The sequence below is a fragment of the Schistocerca cancellata genome, chromosome 7 (assembly GCF_023864275.1).
Source record: "Schistocerca cancellata isolate TAMUIC-IGC-003103 chromosome 7, iqSchCanc2.1, whole genome shotgun sequence".
Classification (NCBI taxonomy): domain Eukaryota; kingdom Metazoa; phylum Arthropoda; class Insecta; order Orthoptera; family Acrididae; genus Schistocerca; species Schistocerca cancellata.
Window position 1 is genome coordinate 30,349,829 of NC_064632.1, and position 27,270 is coordinate 30,377,098.

Genomic DNA, 27,270 nt, shown 5'->3' on the forward strand with positions numbered 1-27,270 from the left:
CTGATCCACCTTTGATCTCCTACACTCTGACTCATATTTGGAGAGAGTAGAGCCCAAATCTCTATTCAGATTTAGATTTTCAAATAATGGAAACTCCTGGTAGAAATCTCAACAACATAGGAAAAGACAGACTTATTTACTGTAAGGAAGACATGTAAGTTGCAGACAGGCACAATTGAAAGATACTTAATTAAAGCTTTTGGCCTCATCAAAAGATAAAGACATGCCATTCGTACACACAAGCAAGCACACATCACACACACGACTGACCACCAGCTATGGCAGCTCGGGTCAGAATTCATTTGAGCCCGAGCTGCTGGAGTTAGTGGCCATGTGCACAGGAGGTGTGCTCACTAGTGTGTATGAATGATGTGTGTTTCTCTTTTGATGAGGCCAAAAGCTTTAAGTAAGTATCTTTTAATTGTGCTTGTCTGCAACTTAATGTGTCTTCTTTAAGGTAAGAAATAATCTATCTTTTCCTACATTGTTCAGATTCATATTTTCTAATGAACGGCCACCTGAAGCTTCTAACAGGACCATATGTACTTTCCATACCTATTCACCACTTCTGAGCTTGCACTCTGTCACTAATAATCTCACTGTAAATAGGCTGTTGAACATTGACCTTCCTTCAGTAACATACATGCTGAATGTAAAGAAGATGTAATTGCCACTTACCTTTCAATGAGCATGTAATAAACACTGAACATACTTCTCCATCAGTTACTTGAGTTTACCATCTTAGAAAACAGTTTCTGAAACGTAAGTATATAACTGTTTCATTGCTGGCTTATTGGCATCTTTATAATTGGTACATTTTCTTTTATTTAAGTTGCATATAATAGTGCTGGAGTGTGGACAGTAATGTGTGCTGGACAGTTGCAATTCGATGAGCAATGTAATAAAGACTATATTTGTGTGCCAGATTTTAATATTTCTGATACTGAACAGTTCACAAGCATTGGATTGCATGTCTTTATGGAAATCTCCAAACAATACTGCAGATATCATGTATGCTGGTTGTTGTATTGCCTGCATGTATTTGATAAAGAACAGCTTGTCATACATCATGTGCTTCACTTAGAAGTGTTTATTTGTCAGACCAGTTGCATCTATTAGAGGGTAAACAACAAATGTACGCATTCCTATGTCCGTAACATGAGAACACTTTATATACACTAAAGAAGTAAGAAAAGATAACTTGCAAACTGTGTTCTTGTACTTAAAATGCTATTTCTGACAGGAGTAAAATCTTGATCATGATTATAATGTATGACGATCTAGAAGTATGGAACGCCCATAAGTATTTAAAAATGTAATCATAACCCTGTACATAACCATGCATATATGATCACATTAGGGTCCATTGTCTCATGGTGAAAAAAATGTATCTTCCTTATATGGTTCACAGATTATTGCATTAACATGTTATAAAACTGTAAAACAATAAATGGAATTAGAATGGCATTTTCTTTAAAAGTCACCAACACACAGTAATCAGACAATTTCTTCTATCAGGTCAAAAGTCTCAACACATTTCCAGGTAGTGTTGGACAGTTGGTCACTGTTGGCACAGTAAGAAAATGTGTAACTTATGTTAGGGCAGAGAGTATAATAGTACTGGTCTCTTGTTATCTGTAAGACCATACCTGGCTAGATCTGTCGTAAGCACTCGGTACTAACTGCAAACTGTAAAGTGGCCGTTTTGCAGAGAATGTCGGAAGTGAGAGCTTGCGATCGGCACAGAACACGTTGGCTGCCGAGACGAGCCCTGACTGCTCCTCCCAGGCCTTCTTTACAGAAGAAATGAGCATGTAATGTGTTTCAGAAGTGGTATGAAAGTTAATGGTGAGCCATTAGGGCCAGCTGCAACATCTTCACTCATGTTTCTTATTAATAATAGTAACCACTATGCACAGTAGACCATGCGAGTCAACACTATTTTCCCAATGGTTACTTTACTGCAATGGTGAACAGTATTGTTATATAGCTAATGTTGGCAATGAGCATAATCATTTCATAGCAGCCCATAGTTAACAGAATTTCACCGATCAGAAATTTTACACAAGTGGCTTTCACTGTGAATTCACCGAGGTGGTAAGATTGTGACTTTGGTGTTAGAGCTGTATAGGCTTTGTATTTAATTGAAGGTATTCCTTGGTTTGATAAAAACTTTGCAGGTTCTGTGATATAGTACTCTCTGTAGTTAGCAGACATAGTGCATTTGTTTCATGTAGTTCTCACAAATAAACTTGTACATTACACATATTGAGGTTAGTGTTTTTTTTCTTTGTTGAAATGTAATAGTTTAAGAAATGTAATAGTTTAAGAAATGTAAATGAGAGAAACTAGAGGTGTCCACATCCCTGGCAGCTGTCCAGAAAAGTATTCAGGAAAAATTAGATTTTGTTGCCCAATAACATCCCTGTACACCTCTCATTATTTGTTTAATATTAATTTCCCAAGAATAATGCTATTTTTCTCTCTCTTTGTTATGGTTGATGGCGATCACTGATTTTATTTTTACACTGTCCTGTTTTACCTCTGATTTACAGCTCCTTGATCCCTTATTTGTGAATGATAGGGAAGAAATAAACAGTAAAACTACATATGTGTCAGTACTTTAATGCACTTTTGTCAAAAACACAGGACTCCATGTTACACACTCTTAACAAAAATTCAAATGTACAGGTAAGGTAGATGACATTTTTTACATTTTCTATTAAAAATGACAATTTTAAAAGTTTTCTGTTAGTCTTAACTGACTGTATTAATAGAATTCTGTGCCACTGATCCATATTGATATGGCAGTTTTAGCAGACAAAATGTTCTCTCTCTCTCTCTCTCTCTCTCTCTCTCTCTGTCACACACACACACACACACACACACACACACACACACACACACACACACACACACGTCAGTCACACAGTTTTTTTAATTTTCAGTTGTAGTTAGTAACTGTGTGTGGACAAAGTGCCTTATAAGCACATCTCACACTGCAAGATAAAATTGGCTCTGTGGAAATTTACCATGAATAGTGAATATTTGCTTGGTTCTCAGGTCCATGTGGTATCTTGTTCCCAACTCTAACTCAGAATCTTGACTACTCTGTGTAACCTACTGTTGCACTGCCATCAACTACAGACACTCAGAAAGAGGGAGTGGCTGTTTATGGCACATAATTGCTAGATGTTCTTTAATTTGTTTGTGCAAGTGTGTTTCTGTGTCAGAAACAAACATTCAAACTTATGTTAATTCATGTCAACATGATTTTGGGAGTTATTGATTTGAATATTAATGGTAAACAAAAAATGATAATTTTTGGGCAAAAATGATAAAAACTACAAAATTACTTAAGAAAAGAAGCTGCAGAACTCTCACTTGTACAATGGGATTTCAGAATGTGCTGTAAGAGTTGCTGATGTCGTGAAGTGTATGTTTGTCATGTGGGCATGTGCCTGTGTGTATAACTAGCAAAATAATTCACTTTACAGTCTTTTCCAGTAATTACGGGCGCGAAGCTTCGACAAGTCCACAGTAGTAATCGTTGTGGATCAGGGTAGGGTGAACTGACATGATAATTGTAAATGTGGCGCTGCACAAACTGGAGACTTTGTCATCCCAAGAATGATGTAACTGGCTAGCAATGAAGAGCAATATTCACAATGAGGAATGAATGAGGTTTTATTTACAAGAATAGCAACTTACTCGTCTCAGAGCATTAACATGTCGCTAAATTCTGAGAGAACAAAGAATAACTTTCATACTGTTAGGAGTGTACCTGTAATGTTAAGTACAGTACATGAGAAGTTTACTGCATTAGTATTTCATTTAATTACTGCTCAGTTATCTGATTTTATCACCACTGTAGGTGTGTTAACCCTTGTTAATATAGAGGAGCAGCATTTGTATTCGTTAATCTATACGAAAACGAGGCCGTAAAAGACTGGGGCGGCACACTATGTTCGGGGACTATTTAACTAGTTATTATAACCACGTATATAATTAGAAAGCAAATGGCTGTACAGATGCTGAAACGAATATTCCACAAAATGGCACAATTATCTCTGACCTCCAGCTGTGCAAGTTTAGTACCGTCAGTTGTGAAGAGATTAAGGTCTGTTACGAGTGGTAGTTACGGTCCAACCTGCAACCTCACACATTTCTCGCACGCACTAAAGCCGGAAGTCGAGGCGCGGTACAACTCGAGGCCTCCACGCGTACGCGTTCGGTGGGCGTGATGTGACGGTTCTTTCAGGTCCCTTGCTTCTTATTTCTGAGTTTGAACCACCCGGCCGTCACCCTGGTGTCCTTCGGCATCGAAGCCGATCTCGAAACTTTGCCAGAGTCCTTCGTCCTGTCCGCTTCCTTCTTGTGGGTGGAATTCTTGTAGCCTCGGCTGCTGCCGTCGGCAGTACTGAGCTCCACGGCGGAAGCATTGAGGGCAGAGTTCTTCCCGGAGGCGGAAGACCTCTCCTTGCCTCGGAGGCGGGCATTGCTGTGGTCGCTGTGGCGGCTCAGGGACTCCACCGACCCGGCGGGGGGTCCCAGCCCGCTGCCACCTGCCGCCCTCTTCTTGGCGGAGTTGCGCATCTCGAGGGTGTGCCTCACGCCCCCGCTGGCCCCGTTCTTGTGGCTGAGCGACTCGACGGACACGGCCTTGGCGACCTTCTGCTTGGCGTGGATCTTGGAGGCGGCGTCGGCGACCCCGCTCCTCCGCCTGGAGACGGCGCGGCTGGTGGTGGTGGCGCCGGACCCCGCCGGGGCCTGCCGGTGCTGCGAGCCCGAGGAGGGCGCCTTGGGCGGCCGCCCGTTCTTGATGTAGTTGCGGTTGTTGTCCTCGTTGGTGTAGTGCACCTCGAGTCCCTCGCGGTAGTGCTTGGGCCGCCACGGCGCCAGCACCGAGATCGACCGCGAGATGGTCTTGGTCTGCGGCTGCAGCTGCGATGACGTCACCGAGGACAGCTCCTCGCGGCTCTGCGCGCGGCGGGCCGTGGCGTGTGACCGGGGGCCCGGGATGTCGCCCACTGCAACACAGACGGGGCACGGTCAGGCGGGCGAGCACACATCTCGTGAGTGACAAACTGTTGTTCTCCGAGTACAGAACATTTACGACTTCACCAGAAGATTAGTATTAAAAGATTTACTGGCGCTGCAGTATAATGCTATATACCGTATTGTATGTATACGCACACGGTGTGTCCTTCGTAAAAGTCACCTGGCACATTTTCTCTGATTTATTGATGGATATTTGCATTTTCGTTTTTGAAATGTGTAGATGGAGTCAGCATGAAAGGTTTGATGAGCAATATCTCTGTTTCTGCTATGCCTACCTCTACGTACCCATTCTACAGGGTGAAAAGTATTTAAACCGACAAACTCTGGGAGGTTGTAGGGGACATCAAAATAAACATTTTTCCCTAATGTCATTTTTTCCTACATCTACATTTATACTTCGCAAGCCACCCAACGGTGTGTGGCGGAGGGCACTTTACGTGCCACTGTCATTACCTCCGCCGGCCACGGTGGCCAAGCGGGTCTAGGCGCTTCAGTCCGGAACCGCGCGACTGCTACGGTCGCAGGTTCGAATCCTGCCTCGGGCATGGATGTGTGTGATGTCCTTAGGTTAGTTAGGTTTAAGTAGTTCTAAGTCTAGGGGACTGATGACCTCAGATGTTCAGAGCCATTTGAACCATTTTTTTGTCATTACCTCCCTTTTCTGTTCCAGTTGCGTATGCTTCGCGGGAAGAACGACTGTCTGAAAGCCTCCGTGCGCGCTCGAATCTCTCTAATTTTACATTCGTGATCTCCTCGGGAGGTATAAGTAGGGGGAAGCAATGGCTTTCCCGGCGTAATAAGTCTTGAAAGTCTCTTCGGGTTTGCTGCCGGATCCTAAAATCAACTTGACTCGATATTTCGGCGATCCAACTGTTCGCCATCTTCAGGAAATGCTGCTTCTGCTGATGAGGCCCGCTGAGAGCTGAGAACAATGAATCTCAGTTCTCGGCGGGACTCATGAGCAGAAGCAGCATTTCCTGAAGATGGCGAACAGTTGGATCGCCGAAATATCGAGTCAAGTTGATTTTAGGATCCGGCAGCAAACCCGAAGAGACTTTCAATATATTCGATACCTCATCCAGAAACGCAGCCTCTCGAAACCTGGCGAGCAAGCTACACCGCGATGCAGAGCGCCTCTCTTGCAGAGTCTGCCACTTGAGTTTGCTAAACATCTCCGTAACGCTATCACGGTTACCAAATAACCCTGTGACGAAACGCGCCGCTCTTCTTTGGATCTTCTCTATCTCCTCCGTCAACCCGATCTGGTACGGATCCCACACTGATGAGCAATACTCAAGTATAGGTCGAACGAGTGTTTTGAAAGCCACCTCCTTGGTTGATGGACTACATTTTCTAAGGACTCTCCCAATGAATCTCAACCTGGTACCCGCCTTACCAACAATTAATTTTATATGATCATTCCACTTTAAATCGTTCCGCACGCATACTCCCAGATATTTTACAGAAGTAACTGCTACCAGTGTTTGTTCCGCTATCATATAATCATACAATAAAGGATCCTTCTTTCTATGTATTCGCAATACATTACATTTGTCTATGTTAAGGGTCAGTTGCCACTCCCTGCACCAAGTGCCTATCCGCTGCAGATCTTCCTGCATTTCGCTACAATTTTCTAATGCTGCAACTTCTCTGTATACTACAGCATCATCCGCGAAAAGCCGCATGGAACTTCCGACACTATCTACTAGGTCCTATGAGGAGTATTTAAACCAGTGGAGGCCGTATTACGATCTTCAGTTGTTAGAGGGCGTATTACGCTCTTCAGTTGTAGACAACTGCTGTCCACCAGTGTAGTAGTGCATTGTCTCTGTTTACTAATGGAGCGATACGCCTGGAGTGAGTACGCTGATATGGTTGGTGCGTACTACGTAGCGCACCACAGCAGACGAGCTGCACAGCGGGTTTATCAACAACAATGTCCTAATCGCCGTATCCCGCATCATGCCACCTTTGCTGCTGTGTACCAACGTCGTCGTGAGACCGGGCCATTTAGCAGGTTACCTGGACAGGGACGCCGTCACACGGTAAGAACGTTACAATTTGTGGAAGCTGTCTTGCAGCATGTGGAGCGGGATCCTTCAATCAGCACTCGTGCAATTGCACGTAACATGGGGACGAATCACACGAATGTAAGAACAGTCCTTCGACAGCAATTGTTACGTCCATTTCACTTACAGCGTGTCCACAACCTGGAACCAGTTGATTATCCACCCAGAGCACAGTTTTCGCAGTGGTACCTGGGACGCCGGCCGGAGTGGCCTTGAGGTTCTGGGCGCTACAGTCTGGAACCGCGAGACCGCTACGGTCGCAGGTTCGAATCCTGCCTCGGGCATGGATGTGTGTCATGTCCTTAGATTAGTTAGGTTTAAGTAGTTCTAAGTTCTAGGGGACTGACGACGTCAGCAGTTAAGTCCCATAGTGCTCAGAGCCATTTGAACCAGTTTTTGGTACCTGGGACACTGTAAAATGCATCCTACATTTCCGTCCTCTGTGTTGTTTACCGATGAAGCAACGTTAGGGCGTGATGGAGTCTTCAACATGCACAATTCGCATGTTTGGAGTGAGGATAACCCACATGCCACAGTTACTAGCGCTCAAGTGCGGTCCTTCGTTAATGTGTGGGTCGGTGTTGTTGGGGAGTGTTTGACTGGCCGTATCGGCAACCTAGGCCATTAAATGGCAGGCACTACTACAATTTTCTCGCCAGAGCATTGCCAGAATTGCTGGAAAACGTCCCGCTCCCTACAAGACAACGCATGTGGTTCCAACATGACGGGGCGCCCTCACATTTCAGTCGTCGTGCGCGTCGATTCCTGGACCGACGGTTCCCAGAAACGTGGATTGGCAGAGGTGGTCCTGTACCGTGGCCTGCTCGATCCCCAGATATGTCCCCTCTGGACTTTTTTGTTGGTTTAATTAATTTGCCGCCAGAGAAATCTTCCTCTACCGATTTAAATACTACTCATAGGAAAAAATGACATTAGGGAAAAATATTTGTTTTGATGTCCCCTACAACCTCCCAGAGTTTGTCGGTTTAAATACTTTTCACCCTGTATACAGACGTTCCACATCAGTCTAGTGTGATATTCACTTTATCGATTTGTGTAAACAGGGACAAGAAAACACGAAACATAACCGGTACCCCAGAAGCGACAACGCGGTCCTCATCCGCGCTGACTGCTACCGCCAAGAAACAGCGCTGCTCCACTGCTGAAATACTGGTTACTCTTCATTTTTGACTGTCCTTGTTAATAGATATCGGTAAAACGACTATCACACTAGACTAATTTGGGATCACTCTGTCGAATGGGTACATAAAATTTCACTTTAAAATTTTTTTGTTTGTTGTTGGAAATAAACCGACGTTTTCCTTCGACACTGGGCATCACAGGAAAGTGGTGATGGGCAGCATTTGCTTGGGCTGACTTCACCTAACAAAAACGAAATAGCAAATATCTGCTAAAACACCAGAGACAACGCGCCTGACGACCCGTAAGAGAGAGAGAGAGAGAGAGAGAGAGAGAGAGAGAGAGAGAGAGACCATTCTGCTTACACTAAGACAGGGGACATCTCGTATCTCCCGTGTCAGTCGCATTGCAGGCTAATGGCGTGTGCTGGAGTAAGCGTGGGCACTTAACAGTTCACCCTGTGAGCTGATGGCACCTGGTGGTGACTACCTTAACTATTTAACGAAATGTACGTAAACTGCAAAATGCTGCCAAATGATCAATTTATATTAAGTTTTCCATAGTAAGTATTCAATAAATTAATAAATGAAACAGTTAATATAAAGAGATTTACAATGTAAATTTATATCAAACAAAGATAATTACAAACGAAAAGCTACAGAAAACTGAAATATAATGTTCTTGTCAGCTGTAAAATACTTGTATAATAGAACTTGTTCTCAATAGGCTTCGAAATAAGTTTTATTATTATATCATCATTATTCACCATTGGTGGAACCATCATCCTACTTAGTTTGTTCTGCAATATTCTGATACAAAGGAGTAAGACAGATTTTCCAGAGGAGAAGGAATCTATTTGGTCGTCAAACTGGCACGAGCATGCAATGCGCATTCAGAATAGTGATTTAGGCAGAGACTGAACAAAACTGTACAGAAGTATCAACGTGGCACTGCTGTTTTTTTCCTTTTCTTTAAAAAAATTCAAATGGGATTTCGCATGGAGTGTGATGTTGATCTTATTAAACGCTACGTTGTAATTATTTCAGTAACTGCCTGCTTTCTCTCATTATGCTGTAGGCTGTTATGTGATCTATTTCAGCCTGAGAACATACGTTGACGAAAGTGATGTTTGTCTAGTCTGAACCAATAATTATGAGTGCAGGGACGAATTAACAAGCTATGGCCATCTGGTGAGCAACTTCCCGATTATTTAAACCAACTTTTTAAAGACAATATAGTTAGGCAAGAATACAAAAAGGCACTAGTATCTGCATTACCTATTAGTTTGTTTTTATTTCATGCAATCATGATTAGCAGGAGCGCTTTTTTTCTGGCCATGCGTTATGGAATGCAGAATCGACACCTTTTATCTTACGTTTTAAAAAAGAGTACGATTTATTTAGAGGAAAATGTGTCATATATATCCCAGTAAATGACATTGTCTGTGGGAATGAAATTTGCAGTTTTATTTCTTGTAAGTTGGCACCATACTTTTTTGTTACATACGTCGGAAATAGCAAGTCGGGCTCAGTAAATTAGTGTTTCTTGTTCTGCGGTGTTTTCACTGCTACAGGCAGCTGTTTCGGAGCTGTTTACGTCAGTTTTGAGTTAGCTTAATTCAGTGCATTTTTTCAAAAATCCTGGGAAGCATCTGACATTTGGTGAAGCTGAAATTAAAAAGAGCCCACAAATTTCGTTTAAATGGAAGAGAAGCAATTTGTGGTTTCCGTGACTATCTTCACGAAATTAATCAATATCTTCATAGTGAGCTCCAAGCATTCACCGCGGGACACACAGATATTGAGCATCTTTGGTCGGAATTTAAAGGTATTGCCCACCACGTGCTAGAGAAGTATGTGCGTAGCAAAAATATAGGGGAGGGAAAAAGGATCCACCTTTGTACAACAAACACATTAGGAAATTGCTGAGAAAGTAGACAATTTTGCACAGCAATTATGCGAAATGAAAGCAGTGTCACTGCACAGTCGTCTGTGCATCGACTCTAAACGGAAAGCGTGTGAGGTGAGCGGCGGGCTGTACCTGTGGCGGCGTGCAGGTAGACGACGGAGCGCTGCGACTGCTGGCTGGAGTCGCCCTCGGTGGTGGACTCCGCCGACGAGGTGGCCACGTCTCCGGCGCTACGGTGGTGCCGCCGCTCGCCGCCCGCCTTCAGGGTTCCGGAAGGAGGCGCGCCCGTGCTGGTCGGCACCTGCTTTCCAACAACAATGCCATCAACACCTCAGTCCGCAGTTATCGACAGGGCACAGACAATTTTACTTTCTCCCTCTGTCCTAGAGCGTGCGTCACGACAGACGGCGCATCTGCGCAGAGAGAGGGGGAGGGGGGAGGTGTGGAGGGGATGAGATCGGATTACCCATGGCGGCAGGGCAGGGGAGAAACCTTCCATATTGCCAACTCTTGCCAAGTGTTTATGCAGACAAGGAATAACATTTGTGACATGTCATTGTCTATTGAACGTAATCATGCCGCTTGTGGTCGTTAAAAATATTTATCACGATTACAATTTCTGCATGCTGTCATTTTCAAATATAGCGGGATGTTAAAACCTCTGTACAGTGTTAAGTCGAAAGATAGTGGAACATGGCTGCCAGCAGTCTGGATCCAAATACGTATGGTGGTGTAAGTATACCCGCTTTTCCACATACCATGTTAGCACAAACCATGCGGGTGTTATTGTACTTCCCACACGTTGTGGGAAAAAGTGAGTAAAATTATATGTCTATACGTATTTGTATTCAGACTGCTAGGAACTATGTTCCAGCATGACTTAATATTGCAGAGTGGTTATAACGTCATGCTTTGCTTCAAAATGAGAAAACTTCGAAATTGCAATGGCAATACATATTTATAACGGCCATATCGGGAATGACTACATTCAATAATAGCCGTAAGACTTTTCCTGACGGTGGACATTGAAACCAGTTTCCGTTATCTGAGGGACGAGTTGTTTTTTCCCCATCCTGATGGTCCTGTCTTCCTGTAATCCTCCTAAAAGGGTTTTGTAGGGACCAATTTCGGTGGCTTTAAAGCTTGACTTTCCGAAACGGTAGTTGGATTTTACAGCATCTCTTGGAAAGGAACTTTGAAAAGTCCTGCCACACAGCAACACCTCGCGGAGAAATGCTATTAACGGGAGCAGAAAATTCGCTCCTAAAGTTGATTGGCAAAAGGCCTGGATCTAAAAAAAATTGTGGAATACTTTTGTAGCTCGCGAAAAGTGAGTCCGCCCTTAACCCGTAGATGGTATTTTACGTACCACACGTACGAAATAACATGAATGAAGCCTGTATAGTACACAGTATAAAAATAAAGGAAAAGGAAACGAAAGGCACTGTAATATGCTTAAAGAAAAGAAGAACGAAGTATAAGTTAGGGCCAGAAACAGTAGAACAAGCGAGAGCATTCCAGTATTTAGGAAGGTGGTTTAGGGGAAGAGGCACATTATGAACAGCACTCAAGAGTCAGAACGGCGCTGGCGAAGGAAGCATTTCAAAAGCAGGAAAGACTCCTAGCTAGTGGTTTGAACATGGAATTAAAAAAAAAAAAAGACTAATGAAATGCCTGATACGGAGTGTGGTCTCGTACAGAGCAGGAGCATGGACATTGAGAAAACAGAACGATAGGAGAACTGAAGTTTGTGAAAGGCGGACATGACGCGTAATGGAGATCGGCTGGGTTGATAGTTGGGGATGATGAGGTACTGAGAAGATCGGAGGAGCCAGGAAGCAAAATTCCATTGTGTATGTTCGACGATTGGCATCTTCTTTTGGGCAAAGGCTTTTAAGGGTATCTATACTTGACGTGGAATGTGAGAAGAAAGAGGAGAAATCATTACTAGAAACAAATAATTCTCTGGTTTTCTCAATAAAAGTCACAGATTGGGAAAGTTTGAGATTAAGTCTGTGACTATAACAGTGGATAAAGGCAGCAGAAGGATATGCGGTTTTAATTAAAGTCCGAAGTCCATCCCGAAGCCTTGGTGTGCTGATTCCTGCATTTCTCCGCCTCACCCCTCCTTCCCTGTATCGCAGTGAAGGCTGCTGCAGTAAGCATCCGAAGCTCTATAGCCTCCCGTCCGCAGCTCGTGGTCTAGGGGCCCGTGTTCGATTCCCAGCCGGGTTGGGGATTTTCTCTGCCCGGGGACAGGATGTTGGTGTTGTCCTCACCATTTCATCATCATCATTTGTGAGAGTGACAAGACTGGAAAAAGATTGAGAAAGTATAAGAACTGTGTAAAAATTGGGACTTTGTACGGGCGCTGATGACCGCGCAGTTAAGCGCGCCACAAACCAATCATCATCTACGGCCCCCTCAGTTCGATGATAGAGAACGAGACATATTCCACCCTACGCGCTAATTCTTCATGAGTGAAACTGGCTGGTATTGCAGTTGTTATTAATATTACTTATTACCTTCTAGTTTACTTTAGATATGGACTTCGACGATAGCCCACAACCCCTGTAAAGTTGGTACAACGCTACGACAAATGTCTGCAGAAAGTATGGCTAAATGTTGCAAATAAGGCATTTTTGATTTTCACAGCGGTTTCCATTTCGCCACCAATCGGACCTTTAAATGGAAAACAAAGTATTTCCACCCTTCTAACTACTTCGGGATAGGAACTTTGCGTCTTGGGAGTAATTCTGAGCCAGTGAATGCTTTGAAATGTCAGGAGCAACAAGGGCAGTCAGTACGCGCGCCTTAAGTTCAGCAAAAAAAAAACTGTTTACTAAAAAATGTTGTACGTTACAGATGGTGTTTAAATTGGCGAGCACCAAATTCAGTAGAGACGTCGTCATTCTAGAAAAAAATGGCGCACTCTACCAAGAATAGCACGAGCATCATCGGACGCTGCAAGTAGCCTGGCGAGACACATTTTTGCGTCAGGAAGTGATGTCACATACTAGGCATTTTATATGCCCAACAAAAAACAATAAAAAATAAAAAATAAAATAAATAAAATCTGTCAAATGGAAAACGTCTAAACGCTTTCTCAGAACTGTTGTGTTCTCGGTAGTGTGTTGCACATCCCTAGACTTGTTTCACATGTCAAATCACAGAGAAAATTCTTCAAACATGCATTACTAGAAGGTACACGGCCATTGTGCAAAGAAGTGCTTTCCCTCTGGAATTCTAAAGTGCCATGCGTCCAGGTCTTTGTTCTGAAACATTTGTACACGACTATTGAGTCACCTAAAGCAATGAACTCATTCCATCTAATTTCAGTGCAGACAACATTTTTGATTTTAAAGATTCTGCTGAAACATTGTTTTCAATGTAGGCGTGTAAGATCTCCAGATACAATATGATCACATTGGCTTATACTGATCCATCTCAAGTAGTTATTACAAATGCTTACTTTGAAACAGAAGAACGGAAAAATGTCAGTGTATTCAAAAGAGGGAACCAACAGTCGAAGGTAGCGAGACAGGATTGTAGCGTATACCCGATGTTATTCAATTTGTACATTGAGCAGACAGTAAAGGAAACCAAATAAAATTGAGAGCAGGAATTAAAGTTCAGGGAGAAGAAATAAAAACTTTGAGGTTTGCTGACGCCGCTGTAATTCCGTCAGAGACAGTAAAAGACTTGGAAGAGGATCTGTAAGGAACGGACAGCGTGTTGAAAGGATGATACAAGACGAACATCATCGATGGCCAAACAATCTTAATGGAATGTAGTCGAATTAAATCAGATGATGCTAAGAAATGGTTCAAATGGCTCTGAGCACTATGGGACTGAACATCTGAGGTCATCAGTCCCCTAGACTTCGAACTACTTAAACCTAACTAACCTAAGGACATCACACACATCCATGCCCGAGGCAGGATTCGAACCTGCGACCGTAGCGGTCTCGCGGTTCCAGACTGCAGCGCCTAGAACCGCACGGCCACTTCGGCCGGCGATGATGCTAAGAGAATTAGATTAGGAGACGAGACACTTAAGGTAGTAGATGAGTTTTGCTATTTGGGTAGAAAAATAACAGATGATGGCCAAAGTAGCGAGGATATAAAATGTGGACTGGCAATGGCAAGAAAAGCGTTTCTGAAAGAAGAGAAATTTCTTAACATCGAATATAGAAGTAAGTGTTAGGAAGTATTTTCTGAAAGTATTTGTATGGAGTGTAGTCATATGTGGAAGCGACACATAGTGTAGCCAAGAAGAGAATAGAACCTTACAGACGAATGCTGAAGATTAGATCGGTAGGTAGCGTAACTAATGGGGAGGTACTGAACAGAACTCGGGAGAAAAGAAATTGTGTCACAACTTGACTAAAAGAAGGGATCGGTTGATAGGACTCATTCTGAGACATCAAGGGATCACCAGTTTATTACTGGAGGGAAGTGTGGGCGGTAAAAATCGTAGACGGAGACCAAAAGACGGATACGGTAAGCAAATTCAGAAGGATGCGGATTGCAGTAGTTACTCGGAGATGAAGAGGCTTGCACAGGATGGCAGCAGCATGGAGAGCTGCATCAAACCAGTCTTTGGACTGAAGAGTACAACAACACAACTCAGAAGAGGAAAGACCGTGGCAGACGTATGCCATGCCGTACTTCATGTGAAAGATCAGTCTTGCAAAACAGAAATACTTGTTGACGATGTTGCCATTTCTTTCTTAACAGCTCAAGGAGCTTTACACGAACTCTGCAGCATCTGATCCCAAGAATGGAATTGTGTAAGAAACAGAAGTCAATACTGAGGAATTATCTCCCGTGAATTTAATTTTGTTACTCATGACAAAAAAGGTAAAAGACATAAGAAATGGTTTTTGTTGACTACAGTTTAGTGTTTCCGTGTTAATGCACTTGGAACAACAACTTTTTTATTGTGAGACCTTAACTGTTCCCGGCGAATTGAATGTTTCAATAACTTACGGGTTTGCTGCTGGGTGACGTCGTCGCCCACCGCCGATATTTCGACTGGAGCACAGCCTGCCATTCTCAACGCACAAATGCAAGGAGGAAGCAATGTGCAAGGGAATTTAATACCTCGGTTCATAGAGGAGAAACAAGGAAGATACCACACACAGAACAAGTGTCAACACAAACAAAGATAACCAACATCAGAAATATCGATAGTGACTATTAATCAACAGGTGAGGTAGCATTAATTCTGTCCTTCTGTTTTTTTGATGAGAGACAGAGCCGGATTCCAAGCAGCATCTAAACAAATCCACCATCTATGTTTATAAGGTTGCTTGATAGTTTGATTTCAACAGCTTCCTTAATAACACTATCCCAAGGGCTGGACGTGCACGCCAGAAACTCCGTGTTGTTGTATTCCATAGGATGACCGGTGTCAAGGCAATGTTCTGCAATAGCGGATTTGCTCGGCTGTTGTAAGCGTGTGTGACGCTTATGTTCAATACACCGGTCTTCCACAGTCCTGATTGTCTGACCAATATATGACATGCCATAACTGCAAGGAATACGATAGACACCAGCCTTACGCAAACCGAGATCATCTTTTACGGACGCCAACAGGGTCTTAATCTTAGAAGGTGGTCGAAAAACACATTTCACATCATATTTCAGCAAAATACGGCCAATCCTGTTGGAAATTCTTCCTGCGTAAGGCGAAAAGGCCGTAGACTTAGGTGCCACTTCGTTGTTATGGTCACTCACCCGTTGCACGGAAGGCTGATAGCGCAACGCACGTTTGATCTGCCTCTAGTGGTGGCACTTGTTCTGTGTGTGGTATCTTCCTTGTTTCTTCTCTGTGAACCGAGGTATCAAATTCCCTTGCACATTGCTTCCTTTTTGCATTTGTGCGTTGAGAATGGCAGGCTGTGCTCCTGTCGAAATATCGGCGGTGGTCGACGACGTCACCCGGCAGCAAACCCGTAAGTTATTTGGACAACTTTCTTATTGGCACTAAGACCTAGTCAGTTTTGTGGTATGGCACTTAGAATATTCTTGGTAAATTACTTATTTCCTAATTTGTCTAATATTTTTCACATTGATGTTGTTGTTGTTGTTGTTGTCTTCAGTCCTGAGACTGGTTTGATGCAGCTCTCCATGCTACTCTATCCTGTGCAAGTTTCTTCATCTTCCAGTACCTACTGCAACCTACATCCTTCTGAATCTGCTTAGTGTATTCATCTCTTGGTCTCCCCCTACGATTTTTACCCTCCACGCTGCCTTCCAATACTAAATTGGTGATCCCTTGATGCCTCAGAACATGTCCTACCAACCGATCCCTTCTTCTGGTCAAGTTGTGCCACAAACTTCTCTTCCCCCTAATTCTATTCAATACCTCCTCATTAGTTATGTGATCTACCCATCTAATCTTCAGCATTCTTCTGTAGCACCACATTTCAAAAGCTTCTATTCTCTTCTTGTCCAAACTATTTACCGTCCATGTTTCACTTCCATACATGGCTACACTCCATACAAATACTTTCAGAAATGACTTCCTGACACTTAAGTCTATACTCGATGTTAACAAATTTCTCTTCTTCAGAAACGCTTTCCTTGCCATTGCCAGTCTAAATTTTATACCGTCTCTACTTCGGCCATCATCAGTTATTTTGCTCCCCAAATAGCAAAACTCCTTTACTACTTTAAGTGTCTCATTTCCTAATCTAATACCCTCAGCATCACCCGACTTAATTCGACTACATTCCATTAACCTCGTTTTACTTTTGTTGATGTTCATCTTATATCCTCCCTTCAAGACACCATCCATTCCGTTCAACTGCTCTTCCAAGTCCTTTGCTGTCTCTGACAGAATTACAATGTCATCGGCGAACCTCAAAGTTTTTATTTGTTGTCCGTGGATTTTAATATCTACTCCAAATTTTTCTTTTGTTTCCTTTACTGCTTGCTCAATATACAGATTGAATAACATTGGGGAGAGGCTACAACCCTGTCTCACTCCCTTCCCAACCACTGCTTCCCTCTCATGCCCCTCGACTCTTATGACTGCCATCTGGTTTCTGTACAAATTGTAAATAGCCTTTCGCTCCCTGTATTTTACCCCTGCCACCTTTAGAATTTGAATGATGTGGTGGGCATTAAAATTCTGTGGTAGCAGAATAACTTCCTAATTTTTTTTGGATAGAAATAAGTTACGTACAAAAAGGGAAGCATGTTCTTTGATTGTTCTCCTGATAAATATGGGATTTGGCTCTTAGATCGTTTTCCACTTCCATTCTTCAGGTCACGACAGCTTAAATTGTAAACTATCACGTTCCACGTAGCGATGTACGGGAGAGGGTGGGCAGCTCAGCTACGGTACCTGCAGAGTCTTGCTGCTGGCCTGCAGCGCGCTGTTGGTCTTGTAGCGGCGGCTGAGAGGCGCCGCCGGCGGAGGGATGGAGATGACCGACTCGGCGTCCGTGTCGCCGAAGAAGCGCAGGCTCTTGCCGCCCCCGCCGGGAGTCGAGTGGTGCCGCGGCGACGTCTCGTCCTCTGTCACCCCGGCATCCGTCGTCTCCATGTCAGACTGGCCGAGGGGGAGACAACAACCGTCACTCTCTCTCTCTACTTACAACTCTATGAGAGTCACTCAAAATTTTTAAATTCTTACTTCGAAAAAAATAAATAAATTAATTTTTCATTTCAAACTTCCTGGTAGATTAAAACTGTGTGCCGGACCGAGACTCGAACTCGGGACCTTTGCCTTTCGCGGGCAAGGCAAAGGTCCCGAGTTCGAGTCTCGGTCCGGCACACAGTTTTAATCTGCCAAGAAGTTTCATATCAGCGCACACTCCGCTCCAGAGTGAAAAATCTCATTCTGGAAACATCCCCTAGGCTGTGGCTAAGCCATGTCTCCGCAGTATCCTTTCTTTCAGGAGTGCTAGTTCTGCAAGGTTCGCAGGAGAGCTTCTGTGAAGTTTGGAAGGTAGGAGACGAGGTACTGGCGGAACTAAAGCTGTGAGGACGGGGCGTGAGTCGTGCTTGGGTAGCTCAGATGGTAGAGCACTTGCCCGCGAAAGGCAAAGGCCCCGAGTTCGAGTCTCGGTCCGGCACACAGGTTTAATCTGGCAGGAAGTTTCATATCAGCGCACACTCCGCGGCAGAGTGAAAATCTCATTCTGGAAACATCCCCTAGGCTGTGGCTAAGCCATGTGTCCGCAATATCCTTTCTTTCAGGAGTGCTAGTTCTGCAAGGTTCGCAGGAGAGCTTCTGTAAAGTTTGGAAGGTAGGAGACGAGATACTGGCAGAAGTAAAGCTGTGAGACCGGGCGTGAGTCGTGCTTCGGTGCTCAGATGGTAGAGCACTTGCCCGCGAAAGGCAAAGGTCCCGAGTTCGAGTCTCGGTCGGGCACACAGTTTTAATCTTCCAGGAAGTTTCATATCAGCGCACACTCCGCTGCAGAGTGAAAATCTCATTCTGGATTCTTGAAAGTCTTGGAATGCCTGGGACCGATACTTACGCAGTACCAATATCGATAACAGGCAGAAATGGGCGGAGATCCTCGATTCTCGGACTGAATGAATAATTAAGTTTTCCCTGAACCCTCAGTACGTGAGTGCTACTCGCACCTGCCTATTTTTATTTTTGAGAGTACCTTCTGGTAGCTCACACATTTCCAGCAACCCATCGGCTGTATGTGTGTCATCTGGTGACATAACACCGCGTTACAAACATAGGATATGCCAGCTGCGTGCAGCAAGTAGATGAAAAAGCAAAACTGCATCTTAAATGGCTTAGGGCTCCTTGCACTCGCACAGTGTCTAATGAAAAATCATTGTTTCTGGAGAGCAAAACTGTCAGTTAAAGGGTTATGGAAACGGCTGTACAGTTGTCATGCAGTGGTTCCCTCCACTGGACACTGAAATTGAGTATGGCGGCAGCCTTGGTGCTCTTACAGAGCAGCTGTTATATGTTGCACCAGTTTTAGACCTCTCCTTTCTCTCATATCTGGCATCACCACAACAAGAACACAGACATTTCAAAAGTTTTTACGCCGGCTTCTTGCGCCAAAGTCGTCTGCATACTGCTGCAAGGGTCACTTCGCTCGCCTGATCGGTGTAATAAATGAAACAGGTTCTTACGTAATCCGTCGCGGTTGTACTGTCATGCCGGAACGGGAGAAAGCCGTATCGAGCCACAGGCCCATCTGGCGCCATCGACTGAAGAGCAGTGACGACGTGGTTCCCCAATTCGTTGCTAAGTAAACTGCTATGACGTCTCGCAACACTCACGCGTCGTTCTAGCAAATTGTTCAGGGGACGAAAAGCAGCATGTGCGGTCTGTCGAAGGGAAAGCTGCTGCTGCATATGGCGCGTTGGCTAATAAAATGTCTGTATGTCAAAATCTACGGACATTATCACAATCGCTGACCATCGCCAAATTAGGTATCCGTAGCCGGCAAGGTCGACTTTCTCTCGCAGCAGGCGGGGGCGAAAGCGTAGTAACAGCAGACTGGCGGGCACTCGCTCTTCGCCCTGCGCTATGATCCGTGTCCGGACAGTGCGTTAAGTCCAGCCTGTAGTGGGTACTATCAGGGGCGGCTTAGCCACGGAAGACATGCTACGGGAACCCCTCTGTCAGACGTCTCAGCCACACTTCCTAACTTTCCGAGAGAAATTCAAGGGCTAGCACTACTGAGCTAAAATTAAGATTGTGTGGACACAGTTGTGCAGTATTTCTAAAGCACTGGAAATAACAGGTGACCGAAAAGAATTGGCGTGTACTTTCAAATTTATCAAGAATACACACGCCTCATTTCTACGCCATTAAACCAGATTTCACATATTACAAATTGGCACAAGAGTCTTGTTGTTGTGGTCTTCAGTCCTGAGACTAGTTTGATGCAGCTCTCCATGCTACTCTATCCTGTGCAAGCTTCTTCATCTCCCAGTACCTACTGCAACCTACATCCTTCTTGAATCTGCTTAGTGTATTCATCTCTTGGTCTCCCCCTACGATTTTTACCCTCCACGCTGCCCTCCAATACTAAATTGGTGATCCCTTGATGCCTCAGAATATGTCCTACCAACCGATGCCTTCTTCTGGTCAAGTTGTGCCACAAACTCCTCTTCTCCCCAATCCTATTCAGTACCTCCTCATTAGTTATGTGATCTGCCCATCTAACAAGAGTCTTACCAGTGAAAAAATTCTCCTATTGGAGCTAAAAAGCGCTAATATGCTTCTGGTTTTAAAAGACTGTGACGGAAAAGTGGGATACAGCTGCCTCATTTTACCTTCAACATCACCTTTAAAATTTTTCACATTTTGATATGCGAACAAATTCGCACTCTTTTTAGCATGCAAATGACGTATCATTCCCACAAGCTTCCATAACTGTACCTCGTTCACATCCATTAGGCCATCGTTTCCATCCGCTGCCACTCGCCTGTTCTCACTTACTCATTCAGCCTAACTCAATGTCATTACCTCTTTGTTTATCTCGGTCACAGTCCGCTGTCTCACAGTAACAGGCTCTTTCGTTCTGCCCTAGTACTACTATCTCCCTCTTGTTAGTATCTCATTCATTGCTTCCAACTGCTGCTGTCTCTTCTCTCTCTCCAGGCCATTTCCAAGTATCTGGATATTTGTAGAACATACTACTGTCAAAAATCAGGGACGGCACATTGTACAACACCAGTCTCTTGCGCATGTTGTATTTGAAGAGTGTCCACGGACTTTGTACTTGTGAATGCAAATTACGTAGTGTTTAATGAAAACCTGCATCACTATTACCATTAATACGAGTACACGCTACTAGATTAAAGTTGCTGAATGGAAGGTATGGTGAATTATGTCTTTTTTTCTATACCATGAAATAAGTGACTCAGTTTTCGACAGCTGCAATAGGTATTACTCCAAGAATTGTTTTTGTTACGTTTTCGCGGTTTAAAATTAAGAATCTTTCACATAAGAAAATACGGAGTACAGACAGAAAGGCATCTAATTTCCTGTGAACAATTTCTTGTTTTAAATTATATTTCAAATTATAATAGGAGTCCTTCGCATTCAAAATTAAAAGTGCATATTACTCTGTGAAACAACTTTGGTATACTTTTATGCATTGGTAGTCATTTGGCAAAATTTGGATCTATTGAACCTGCAAATGATCAACTAATTCAGGAGAAAGCTAATTTAATTACGCAGTGTCTTTAGTATCAATTTCATAAACTTGAAGTCTTCTACTTCGTTGTATATTCGACTGGCTGAGTGGCCTTAGGTTGTAATGTACTTGATGTGTGGGTGTACATATTTGATCCGCATAAGACACAGTTTATTTCAGTTATTTCAAGTAAAAATTTAACAGTATGGTACATACGAGGGGCGCTCAGTAAGAAATGCAACACCGTTTTTTTCTAGACCAGTTTCGGTTGAAAACATCCGGAATTTGTTGTGGTTCATCGTGAGATTTTCCCGTTTCAGTCCCTAAGTTTTATGAAGTTCCAATAAGTAGTGGCGCATACGTAGCCTTCAAAATGGCGTCTGTAACGAGATGCCCTCAAAGCAGAGAGCTGTCACTGAATTTCTTTAGGCGGAAAACTAGAGCATCGCATATACAGGGTGGCCCATTGATAGTGACCGGGCTTAATATGTCACGAAATAACTACAAAGAACGGAACTCGTGTAACTTGAAGGCGGAAACCAGATGGCGCTATGGTTGGCCCGCTAGATTCTGCTGCCATAGGTCAAACGGATATCAACTGCGTTTTTTTGTTTTTTTTTTTTTTTAAATAGGAACCCCCATTTTTATTACATATTCGTGTAGTACGTAAAGAAATGTGAATGATTTAGTAGGACCACTTTTTTCGCTTTGTGGCAGATGGCGCTGTAATAGTCGCAAACGTATAACTACGTGGTAAACATTCCGCCAGTGCGGACGGTATTTGCTTCCTGATAATTACCCGTGTTAAAATGGACCGTTTTCCAATTGCGGAAAAGGTCGATATCGTGTTGATGTATGCAAAATGCCCAACGGGCGTGTGATATGTATGTTGCTCGGTATCGTGGACAATATCATCCAAGTGTCCGGCCGTTCGCCGGATACTTACGTCATTTAAGGAAACAGGAAGTGTTCAGCCACATGTGAAACGTCAACCACGACTTGCAACAAATGATGATGCCGAAGTAGGTGTTTTAGCTGCTGTCGCGGCCAATCCGCACATCAGTAGTAGACAAATTGCGCGAGAATCGGGAATCTCAAAAACGTCGGTGTTGAGGATGCTACATAAACATCGATTGCACCCGTACCATATTTCTATGCACCAGGAACTGCACTGGCGACGACTCTGAAAGTCGTGTACAGTTCTGCCACTGGGCACAAGAAAAATTACGGGACGGTGACAGATTTTTTGCACGCGGTCTATTTAGCGACGAAGCGTCATTGACCAACAGCGGTAACGTAAACCGGCATAATATGCACTATTGGGCAACGGAAAATCCACGATGGCTGCGACAAGTGGAACATCAGCGACCTTGGGGGGTTAATGTATGGTGCGGCATTATGGTAGGAAGGGTAATTGGCCCCCATTTTATCGATGGCAATCTAAATGGTGCAATGTATGCTGATTTCCTACGTAATGTTCTACCGATGTTACTACAAGATGTTTCACTGCATGACAGAATGGCGATGTACTTCCAACATGATGGATGTCCGGCACATAGCTCGCCTGCGGTTGAAAAGGTATTGAATAGCGTATTTCATGACAGGTGGATTGGTCGTCGAAGCACAATACCATGGCCCGCATGTTCACCGGATCTGACGTTCCCCGATTTCTTTCTGTGGGGAAAGTTGAAGGAATTTGCTATCGTGATCCACCGACAACACCTGACAACATGCGTCAGCGCATTGTCAATGCATGTGCGAACATTACGGAAGGCGAACTACTCGCTGTTGAGAGGAATGTCGTTACACGTATTGCCAATTGCATTGAGGTTGACGGACATAATTTTGAGCATTTATTGCATTAATGTGGTATTTACAGGTAATCACGCTGTAACAGGATGCGTTCTCAGAAATGATAAGTTCACAAAGGTACACGTATCACATAGGAACAACCGAAATAAAATGTTCAAACGTACCTACAGGGTGTTTGAAAAATGACCGGTATATTTGAAACGGCAATAAAAACTAAACGAGCAGCGATAGAAATACACCGTTTGTTGCAATATGCTTGGGACAACAGTACATTTTCAGGCAGACAAACTTACGAAATTACAGTAGTTACAATTTTCAACAACAGATGGCGCTGCGGTCTGGGAAACTCTATAGTACGATATTTTCCACATATCCACCATGCGTAGCAATAATATGGCGTAGTCTCTGAATGAAATTACCCGAAACCTTTGACAACGTGTCTGGCGGAATGGCTTCACATGCAGATGAGATGTACTGCTTCAGCTGTTCAATTGTTTCTGGATTCTGGCGGTACACCTGGTCTTTCAACAGAAAGAAGTCACAGGGGTTCATGTCTGGCGAATAGGGAGGCCAATCCACGCCGCCTCCTGTATGTTTCTGATAGCCCAAAGCAATGACACGATCATCGAAATATTCATTCAGGAAATTAAAGACGTCGGCCGTGCGATGTGGCGGGGCACCATCTTGCATAAAACACGAGGTGTTCGCAGTGTCGTCTAAGGCAGTTTGTACCGCCACAAATTCACGAAGAATGTCCAGATAGCGTGATGCAGTAATCGTTTCGGATCTGAAAAATGGGCCAATGATTCCTTTGGAAGAAATGGCGGCCCAGACCAGTACTTTTTGAGGATGCAGGGACGATGGGACTGCAACATGGGGCTTTTCGGTTCCCCATATGCGCCAGTTCTGTTTATTGACGAAGCCGTCCAGGTAAAAATAAGCTTCGTCAGTAAACCAAATGCTGCCCACATGCATATCGCCGTCATCAATCCTGTGCACTATATCGTTAGCGAATGTCTCTCGTGCAGCAATGGTAGCGGCGCTGAGGGGTTGCCGCGTTTGAATTTTGTATGGATAGAGGTGTAAACTCTGGCGCACGAGACGATACGTGGACGTTGGCGTCATTTGGACCGCAGCTGCAACACGGCGAACGGAAACCCGAGGCCGCTGTCGGATCACCTGCTGCACTAGCTGCGCGTTGCCCTCTGTGGTTGCCGTACGCGGTCGCCCTACCTTTTCAGCACGTTCATCCGTCACGTTCCCAGTCCGTTGAAATTTTTCAAACAGATCCTTTATTGTATCGCTTTTCGGTCCTTTGGTTGCATTAAACCTCCGTTGAAAACTTCGTCTTGTTGCAACAACACTGTGTTCTAGGCGGTGGAATTCCAACACCAGAAAAATCCTCTGTTCTAAGGAATAAACCATGTTGTCTACAGCACACTTGCACGTTGTGAACAGCACACGCTTACAGCAGAAAGACGACGTGCAGAATGGCTCACCCACAGACTGCGTTGTCTTCTATATCTTTCACATCACTTGCAGCGCCATCTGTTGTTGAAAATTGTAACTACTGTAATTTCGAAAGTTTGTCCGCCTGAAAATGTACTGTTGTCCCAAGCATATTGCAACAAACGGTGTATTTCTATCGCTGCTCGTTTAGGTTTTATTGCCATTTCAAATATACCGGTCATTTTTGAAACACCCTGTACGTCCTGTATTTTAATTTAGAAAACCTACCTGTTACCAACTGTTCGTCTAAAATTGTGAGCGATATGTTTGTGACTTTTACAGCGCCATCTATCACAAAGCGAAAAAAGTGGTCCAACTAAAACATTCATATTTCTTTGCGTTCTACACGAATATGTAATAAAAAATGGGGGTTCCCATTTTAAAAAAGGCAGTTGATAGCCGTTTGACCTATGGCAGCGCCATCTAGTGGGCCAACCATAGCGTCATCTGGTTTCCCCCTTCAAGCTAGACAAGTTTCGTTGTTTGTAGTTTTTTCGTTTGACGCTTATTTCGTGAGATATTTGGCCCGGTCACGATCAATGGACCACCCTGTATTTATAGGCACATGCAAAATGTCTACGGAGACCTGGCAGTGAACAAAAACACGGCGAGTTCTCGGGTGAGGCATCGGTCATTATCGCAATAAGATCGTAAGAATCTGTCCTATCTCCCACGCGCCGGCCGCCCGCACACAGCCGTGACTCCTGCAATGTTGGAACGTGTGGATGCCCTCATTTGGGGTGACCGACGGATCAGAAACATCTCGCTGCACAACTGGGCACGTCTGTTGGTAGTGATGACACACACGTTCACCAGCTGGGGTACTCGAAGGAGCGTGCAAGCGGGTTCCACGCCGCCTGACGGAAGATCATAAAGACCAACGAAGGACCATCTGGGCGTTATTGCTTGGGCTCTGTGAGGCTGATTGTGAGACTTTTTTGTCGAACATCGTGCAGGCGATGAAAAGTGGGTTCATCACAAAACGGCAATCCACGGAGTGGCGCCACACAACCTCCCCTCTACGATTTTTACCCCCGACGCTGCCCTCCAATACTAAATTGGTGATCCCTTGATGCCTCAGAGTATGCCCTACCAACCGATCCCTTCTTCTATTCAAGTTGCGCCACAAATTTATCTTCTCTCCAATTCTATTCAATACCTCCTTATTAGTTACATGATCTACCCATCTAATCTTCAGCATTCTTCTGTAGCACCATATTTCGAAAGCTTCCAATCTCCTCTTGTCTAAACTATTTATCGTCTACGTTTCACTTCCATACACGGCTACACTCCATACAAATACTTTTAGAAACGACTTCCTGACCCTTAAATCTGTACTCGATGTTAACAAATTTCTCTTCTTCAGAAACGCTTACGTGCCTTAAAATTTCGATTGCTACCTCATTGGGTTTTTTTCAAAAATTATTTATTGAAGTAAATGTGTGAAATTGCAAAGAAAACCAATAGTAATTGATTTGGCCTCCGTCCACGATCGTAATCCAACCTTGCCTTCGTTAATTACCAGGTCTGAATCGCTTTGCGGTCCGAAACGCCAACGCAGCGCGAGGAGGCGGTGCCCTCCCGACTCACCTTGTCGCGCGCGCGGCTCTTCTTGGTGAGCCTGTCGAGCGACTTGAACCAGCCGGCCTCCCTGTCCCTGTCCCTGGTGTGGCGCAGCACGGCGGGGCTGGGGGTCGCCGCCGGACTGGGCGTGGCCAGCCGCTGCCTACTGCCCGCCACCTGCTCCGGCTTCAGCGTCTGGAACAAAACAGGGCCGCGGTGTCAGACAACATGAGCTTAAAACCTGCGAAGATCCCGACACATAGTCCCCGCCCACCCCACTTAAGCTCCACCCCTGGTGAGCAAGATGCTCCGCCCAACCGGAGCAAAATGATACACATCGTCGCAGATATGTTACTCCTAGAACGAGAACTAGAAAATGAACAATTTCCAACGTATAATGCAAAGACTTTAAGTTTCAGGTATTAATGTAAACGTTTACAGACACGACTACCATTATAACTGTATGTTATTGATGAAGTAGAAGTGTCTATAACTTAAAATGGATTTCCGGTACCTAATGGTATTTACAACAAGCGGAACAAAAAATCACGAATGATTTAAAATAATAAATGAAAGCGAAGTACAAACGTGCTGTCTGTTAATTATAATGTGAGCCAATTATCATCAAATTAATCTCTTAATATGACGTGATCTTTCAGGAAAACTACACTTCGCAAATAATGTGGTTGGAAATGTTACGTATGTCGGTAATAAAAGCTTACGATGCCGCAGATGGCAACAGAGTTTATTTCTTTTATTCGTCCAAAAAAATCTTTCCAGATTATAAGACACAGAACAAACACAAACCAAAACAGCACGGCAAAAATACTGTGTTATGTCAGTAGAGAGATAAATGTAAGCTTTATCCACCAAACAGCTTGCACTATTTGCATTAGCTTCTCTATCTTGTTTCTAGTCTCTGTTTATAAAATGTAGCTTGACTCATTAGACCTAAAGAAATGAAGAATATAAAAATCATACTGACAACAAAAACGTTACGAAGACAGTCGTATTTTCCATACGCAAATGCAGGTACTGTTTCCGGTCTTCCGTTGTGAGGGAACTATAGGG

The 27,270-nt window shown here is 44.0% G+C and overlaps 1 protein-coding gene across 1 annotated transcript in view; it reads right to left on the reverse strand.

The window, feature by feature from the left end:
- Nucleotides 1-2,609: 2,609 nt before the first annotated feature.
- The window catches only part of LOC126091920 (serine/arginine repetitive matrix protein 1-like), a 369,225-nt gene continuing 344,564 nt past the window's right edge, over nucleotides 2,610-27,270 (reverse strand). Inside the window, exons 5-8 of the mRNA XM_049907238.1 lie at nucleotides 26,227-26,394; nucleotides 17,535-17,741; nucleotides 10,311-10,479; nucleotides 2,610-5,030 (exon numbers count right to left, since the gene is read on the reverse strand). Of these exons, the coding sequence (XP_049763195.1) occupies nucleotides 4,258-5,030; nucleotides 10,311-10,479; nucleotides 17,535-17,741; nucleotides 26,227-26,394 (1,317 nt within the window). The 3' untranslated portion in view covers nucleotides 2,610-4,257. The remainder of the gene's footprint in view (nucleotides 5,031-10,310; nucleotides 10,480-17,534; nucleotides 17,742-26,226; nucleotides 26,395-27,270) is intronic.